The sequence below is a fragment of the Aplysia californica genome, unplaced genomic scaffold (assembly GCF_000002075.1).
Source record: "Aplysia californica isolate F4 #8 unplaced genomic scaffold, AplCal3.0 scaffold00507, whole genome shotgun sequence".
NCBI classification, from domain to species: Eukaryota; Metazoa; Mollusca; class Gastropoda; order Aplysiida; family Aplysiidae; genus Aplysia; species Aplysia californica.
This window is the reverse complement of record NW_004797777.1, coordinates 87113-94504: the sequence shown is the minus strand read 5'-3', so window position 1 is coordinate 94504 and position 7392 is coordinate 87113. Positions and strand designations below refer to the sequence as shown.

The following is a 7392-nucleotide window of genomic DNA, read 5'->3' as shown; positions in this document are numbered from 1 at the left end:
ACACACACACACACACACACACACACAAACACACACACAGACGTACATCGAACAATTAATTGTAATCTTATTTTATCTTATCTTATCTTATCTTATACTCACAAGAAAAGAACATAAACCACCCACAAAGTCTCAAAAGTAACGTAAAATCCAACAGTCACTCACCTTCCCTCCTCACACTCCCACTGTCTGGGGTCTGTCTCGGAGCAGACGCGACAGGGCTTCTGCCTGCGGTCGTCCCCGGTTGACCTTGGTCACTAGGGGTCAAGACCACATCTCTTTGTCTCAGTCCGCCGCGACGAGATGCGGATCGAAACTCCTCCTGGAAACGATTTGGTAACTGGAAGAGATGAGAATACACCTGGCTGTTTCCGATAGATGTCGAAGAAATGGGGACGTTTGAGTGAGATACTGGTACAGGAAAGCTGGTGTGTGACGCTTTTTGAGAAGTTCTCGAACGTTCTTCTCTTGGAATTTGTTTCGCTTGTTGAGATCCGAGTTTTACGTCAGCGGGTGATGTCGATGCCGCGAAATTCAAAGAACGACAAGGCCCCAATCCTGATGACGTCACAGAACGACAAGACCCCGAAACGGATGACGTCACAGAACGACAAGACCCCGAAACGGATGGCGTCATCAGACTCTCGCGGCTACGGAGAGGCGAAGGAGTACTTGATGACGTCAGTTCCGGAATTGTCGTCTGCTCGAGGAAGCGCAGGGCCCAGTCTCCGTCCGAGTGTCGTTTGTTCCATCTGGGCTCGCTGATCGATCGCGGAGCTGTCCGTCTGTGGGGGCCGCTCTTGGACGGAGATGTCTCTATCAGGCTCCGGCTTCGCTGAGCGTGGTGGTAGAGCTGCTGTCTTCGGAGATTCTCCTCCTCGCTTTCTTCTTCTTCCTTTCCTTCACCGGTGTTGTCGTTTTCGTCTCCATCTTCTTCTTTTTGCTGCCTGTTTCGCTGACGCGATGAAAAGACAAATTCGTTAGAGGATGGAGTCTTCTTTACGTTAGTCTGCCTTTTGTCTTCTTCTTCTTCTTCTTCTTCTTCTGGAAGACGGGGTTGTAAAATAAATGGGTTAGAGGAAGAGGTCTTATTTTCGATAGGCTCTTTTCTTTCTGTTTCTGAAAGACAGAAGGAAGATTGGGGCGATGTGAAGATGTCTCGTTCGGAAAGGAGCGGTGGTTGTGTTGTTTTAGCTGCGTCCTTTCGTGGGGTTTGCGGCTGAGGTGATTCGAGGGAACTCTGCAAAGTTTGCGAAGGAGAAGACGAAGAAGAGCGAGATTGTCGCTTTCCAGCGGCGTTTGTTGTGAGTGGTTGGGAAACCATGTCGAGGTGATATGATTGTGCTCTGGACATTTTTTGAGCAGTTTTAGGTTCCCGCTGGGATGTTTGTGACGCAAAGTCTATTTGTTTCAACAGTCCCCGCCTCGCTTCTTCCAACGAAAAATTCCGGTGTTGTGAACTCGTCATGACGTCACTTTGGTCAGTGCTGACCTCACGACTTGTTTGACCAGGATCTGACGTAATATTTTCTCCCAAATCTTCAGTTTTTTCAGCAAACTCGCCAGCTTCAGGGCACCCGGATTGGTCACCGGAAGTGACGTGTTCCTCATCTTTAGTTGGAGACACCCAGGGCCGGTGGAACTTAAGGCGGGACTTTTTCTTAGGTGACGTCATCACCCTGTCCTCTCTCGATGACGTCACGGCGGACGTTTTGTTCCGCGTCAGACCGGGTGACGGTGGAGCCTGCTCCGTCGATGTGTCTGCGAGTGTGTGCTGGATTCTCGTCAGTGTGTCCTTGACAATACTGTGTGACGTCGCTGGACGCAGTGACGTAATCGTGGGACTTTTTGACGTCACAGAAACTTGTACTGGTAGCTGTGAGCGCGGTGACGTCACTCGTAAAGAGTCCTTATTTGAGAACGCTGACGGCGACAGGCGGGTGGGGGTGGGTGGTGCTTGGTTAGCAGATGGACCTTTTTCCCATGCCAGTATGTCCTTTTCCGCCTCTGATGGGCCTTTTCCCCGGCCTAACGGGCCCATTTCCCACTCTGATGGGCCCATTTCCCACGACCTGCACGACTGAGAAAACCTCTGCGATGCCGTTGTTCCGAAAGAAAGAGGAGACACACTCCCCCCTCGGCCAAAACGGTCACCTCTCACCGGACTCACAAACTGACCCCTGTCAGACGCGCCACCATCAGGACTGGCGCTGTCTCCCAGATAGAAATGAACACGTCTGTCTTCAGGAGTGGTTGGAAAGTAACAACCTTGTACATTTCTCCTCATATCGGTTTCGGAAGGTTTTGGGCTAAGTCTGTAGCCATCTGTGTATAGTGACCTAGAATACACTGTCGGGTGCTCGAGTCTCTTCCTCCTGGAGGGAGAGTTTGTCAGACCGACTCGTCTCTGATGTCTGTCTAGCGGCCACGTGCAGGATTTCTGGTCCGGCTTGAAAAAGGCGCCATCTGCGAGCAGCAACGTGTTGTCTGAGCATGTTCTGTGTATCGGTTTGGTGGGAGTGGGCGGTTGGAGGCTGCCCCGTCTTCTGAATGTCTCCGTCTCAATTCTCCCTTCTTTATTCCCCGCCCTCGTTTTGTGAGTACCATGAGAGCTCGCCATAAAGCTCGATGAGTGATGAGGATTTTCAGAGTCTACTGAGTCACGGAGCGCGTTCTCAGATGATGAACTTTTAGTCAAACGTTGTGAAAGGTTTTTGACTATTGAAATGTCTTTACTGTCTTCGGATATCTGACTTACTCTCAGGTCAGATCTTTGTCGCGTGACGTCATGTTGGCGCGATACTTTGGAGGAGTCTTCTGTAAAAATGCTTACGATATCTGAACTATCAGGTTTTGGTAACTCGTGGATTTCGTGGGGATGTGTCACCGAGACTGTGGCGAGGGTGGGAGATTTCTTCGATTCAACGAGCGGGGTTTGAGAAAATATAGAAACGACAGAATCCTCGTTCTGTTGAACATGTTGAACCTGTTGTGCTTGTGTGAGTTTGTCAGCGAGCGGGGATTCGGAAAATATGGACACGATAGAGTCGTCGTTCTGTTGCACAACACGTTGCGCTGGTTGGTGTTTGAGAGGTTTTATGGTCGTTCCAGCCCGTGCTGGGTTGTCCAAAATGTGAACGACTGAAGAATCGTCTATGTCTGCAATCGCAACCGAGGACGTAGCAGACGATGATGACGATGATGACGATGTTGATGATGTCGGTGTGTTTCCGTTGTCCCCCTCATCATCACCCAAACCATCGACCTCATCCGTGTCGTTGTAGTCGTCATCAGAACCACACGGCCCTCCCATCATAAGTTGTATCTGTGTGTTGTGGTGATACTTTGCAGCGTTCGTGTTTCTGTTCTGACCAGATGTCCGGGGTTCGAACCCTCGCTGAGAGACAAACCCCGTGCTCTCCCCTGAGCTGTTACACATGTCATAACCGTGAGAAACCCCCGCCCCTCGATGGTCAGAGCTATTCTTGTTACTTAACACCAACCGGGGCTGAAGACCAGAATCGAACCCTGGACCTCCGTTGTTCTGGCAGTCAATTAAAACATGTTCACCCCTAATGTGTTCAGATCTCGGCTTGGGACTCATTACTTCACGCTGTTGACCAGAAAATATCACGTTCGGGTCTGTCAAGATTTGACTTTCGTTTTTGGGATATTTCTGAGAATTCTGACAATGTTCATCTGATGACGTAATATTTGAATGAGGTTTCTTGAAACTCAGACTTTGAGCACTCTCTGTTCCAGATTTCTCTCCGACTCGTAAACGTTCTGTAAGCGAAGTTGTCTCCCCCTCCTCGCCTGATCCTCCTGGAGTATCCGGAAATACAAAAATAACTTCATCTCGTTTGGAGGCACACGTTTTCGAAACGTCATTTTCAACGGAAGTTTTTACGTCACTTGCGAGTGCTTCAGGCTGAGCCCTCAACTGTCCTTCCACAATCATTTTCTGTGTGATTTTCTCCCCGCCAGCCTCAGGATTACCTCCCCCGTCTCCGTCTGTCTCATCCCACGGTCTCCTCGCCCTGCTTCTGGAAAAAGACGGCACACAGTCATCATTGTCATCGCTATTATAATCATCATCGTCGTCGTCGTCGTGTCCTTCATCCTCACAGCTCATAGAAGAACCGGAGAGCTCGCTGAGAGAAATAACGCAACTCACGTTTGTGTCTGCGCGTGTCCGCACGATATAACTCTCTTCTGCCGCGTTGTGACGTAATACACCCCCGCTATACTCTCCAACACGTTCACTATGTGCAGGAGACCCAGTGAACAAATTAAAACTGCTTCTGTTGTTGTGGCTATAACTTCTGTTGTTGCTGCTGCTGCTGCTGCTGTTGTGGTAGTTGTTGTAATTGTTGTTGTTGTTAAAATCGTTTATGTTTTTCCTTCGGTCATACATTGACCCTCTTTCTCCAGAGAGGAACTCGTGGAGACCCACACCGCCATCATCACTCCCGCCCTCGCTGCCAGCCTCCAGGATGTGCACAACATTTTCCGGCTCGCTCGTGTCCAGAACCTCCTCTGGCTGCACAATTACAACAGCCCTGCTGTTGCCGCTGCTGTAGCTGTTGCTGTTGATGCCTCCTCCTCCTCCTCCTCCTCCTCCTCCCCCTATCCCTCTACGTTCGTGTGAGTGGATTTCTCTGCGTGCTGTTTCAGACGAGTGTGTTTTGAAAAAAACCGAATCTAGGTCATCACCCCATGACGAACCGTTGCCTTGTTGAGAAGTGAGCGAGGGGGGAAAGTCATCACCCCATGACGAACCGTTGCCTTGTTGAGAAGTGAGCGAGGGGGGAAAGTCATCCCCGAGTTTGCTACTACTCACTCTCGACAAAACTCCTCGATTATCTGCCCCTGATTGCTCACCCCTGCTGTATAACACATTCTGTTTACCTGACTTGTGAAGGTCACTTTGGAGGTCAAAGTTGAACCGATTCCTCGCCTGCAACATGTGGGTACTTTCTTCTCCCTCCCAGATAAAACGTCTCTGGCTATCATAGGTCAGGTCGCCTTCTTGTGAAGTCACGTGATTTCTTGGAGGCACACGCTGGGATGCGTGAGTGTTTCTCGAGAGGGAAACAGATGGAGGAAAAGATTGTTCCGATGATTGTTGAAATGATTGATGAAATGATTGTTGATCTTGTTGGTGACCACTGAAACCATGAAACCCTCGGGTGGGTGTACTTAGCGACGCGGAGTTTTTTCCTAAATGTTGACCTTGGTGGTGAAACGGAGAGGAGGAGGAGGAGGAGAAGGAGGAGGAGGGGGCGTGGCTTCCAAACTGTGGGGTCCAGCCCACCCAAGAGTCTCCGCCCACATCCATGTCCATCTGGGTTTCGAACCCGTCCACCTCGTCCTTCCTCTGTTCTGGAGGGGTCGTGACGTCAGGGAACACGAAGACGGTCGGCTCCTGTTTCTTTCTGCGGATTCTGAGCACTTTTGGAGTGTCCTGTGACGTCACATTGTTAATTGTGTCTGATGACGTCATACTGTTCGTGGTGGTGGCGTCTGATGACGTAACAATGCTCGAAGCGGGTTTTTCAACTGCTCTGACGTCTGTCTCTTTTCGTTTCGTACCTTCTTCTGATGCAGAGTTTTGGCTTCTGACCTCGGTGTCTGAGATGTTGTGGGAAAGTGGAGCGTCATTTATTGCAGTCTCAACCGTTGAAGAATCGTCTGGGAGCCCTTCCTCTCTTTCATCTATACGTATGCCACGTGTTGATGACGTAGAATTTAATGGTTTTCCTACTACGTCATAGCTGTTAATGACGTCACCGCTAGCCCCGCAAGGAGGGGGGCTAAGGTGGTGGCGTTGGTTGTGGGGGTTGAAGATGGGAGCTGATGCTGGTGTTTTAGGAAGCTGGCTGTTGATGTTTATGGGGAGGGGGTCGCCAGATTTGGGTTGTGTTGGTGTGGTGGGGTAGCGCGAAGGTTCTGGGGGTTGTCGGGTGGGGGTTAGGGTGGGTCGGGGTGAACTAGGAGTTCGGGTGGGGGTCAGGATTGGTCTGGGGGAACGAGTTGATAGTTCGGAAGATCGGTCAGCGATGTTGGACAGAGGGGGTGGGGGTGGGGTCTGGAACGGTCGAGGCCCGCTGTCTATCGGAAGATTGAACCCAGGCCTTGAGGAAATACCTTCAGCGTGCAGCGTACCAGGAAAAAGTGTTGCTGTTGCTGTTGCAGATACTGCTGCTGTTGCTGCTGTTGAAGAGCCGCACCCCACCCTCTTCGAAAGGATTTCTTTCGGGCTGGACTTGTCTTGCTGAGCTGTCATTGACCTTTCATGGCCCCGCGGTTCGGACGCGAGGCGCGAGAATCTGACAGGCGAAGGTAGAGGGCCGAAGTCAGACTTGAGCCTTTTTGGTGAGCGGTTCGAATCCTCCAGGCTAGCTGAGAAATCCCCGAGAATATTAAGTCTCGAATTTTTGACAGGTGATCCAAACGCCGCTCTTCCTGTCTTCCCTGGTGTTCCCGGCGGGTCCTGAGATTGACCAATCAGAATCGACGCGTCTTTGGAAGGGGTGGAGCTTACCGACGAGCTGGCGCTCGCGGAGGCGGATGATTGGCTGTCAGAATCTGACATCAGACGTTTGCCCCGCCTCTTGGGCGGAGCTTGGAGTTTGATGACCTGGATAGTCTCCTCCTCGCTCTCCGGCTCGGTGTAGTTGTTGTTGTTGGCTGGGGAAAGAGAAAGGGGAAAAGGTTTTTGTGTTTTTTTGGTGAAAGTAAAGTTAAGCCCCCTCCGCTTACCCCTCCTCCTCTCCCTCCACCTTACTCTTTCACTTTACTTCTCCCTCTCTTGCCCTTCCTCCTCCTCCTCCTCTTCCCCCTCCTCCCCCACTCCTCCTCCTCCTCCTCTATCATCGTCACATCAGCGACAAGAGTGACCTCACCCTGTGTTCAGACACGCCGTAAAACTACAGCCCTCAAGTCCAGCACTTTTTCCCTCTCTCTCTCCGGACTGTTTTCTGTTGACCAGTTTGTTTATTCCAGGCGGCACAAACACTTTCTAGTGTATTATTTGTCCTCCCTCCCTCCCTCCCTCCCTCCCCTTCCTTCCGGCGGTCCTCCAAAGTGAGACAAGTCAAGCCATTGTTTTATTGCAATGAACCGACAAACGTGCAGTTTTTCACCTTCCCGACATCGTCCGCTGCATTTTCGCGACACAATCAACTTCCGTTTTGTGGCTGATACCTCATGATGTGCGAGGACAAATTGGCAAGCGACTCTGTCCTGTTTGCGAGTCAATATGATTCTGGCTCTTGGCGGCCCTGCGGGACAAAAAATGGCCGAGGGGGGGAACAAATTTGCCTTTTTCTCCCGCAAAATATTTGGGAAGGTGAAACTTTTGACAAGTTGCGAAAGGAGGGGTTGGAG

General features: G+C 50.9%; 1 protein-coding gene across 1 annotated transcript in view; it reads right to left on the bottom strand.

The window, feature by feature from the left end:
- The window catches only part of LOC101852261, a 9832-nt gene that overhangs the window by 1055 nt on the left and 1385 nt on the right, over window positions 1–7392 (bottom strand). The window contains exons 2-6 of the mRNA XM_013086802.2: window positions 4844–6693; window positions 4416–4543; window positions 1493–4265; window positions 605–955; window positions 166–322 (exon numbers count right to left, since the gene is read on the bottom strand). Of these exons, the coding sequence (XP_012942256.2) occupies window positions 166–322; window positions 605–955; window positions 1493–4265; window positions 4416–4543; window positions 4844–6693 (5259 nt within the window). The remainder of the gene's footprint in view (window positions 1–165; window positions 323–604; window positions 956–1492; window positions 4266–4415; window positions 4544–4843; window positions 6694–7392) is intronic.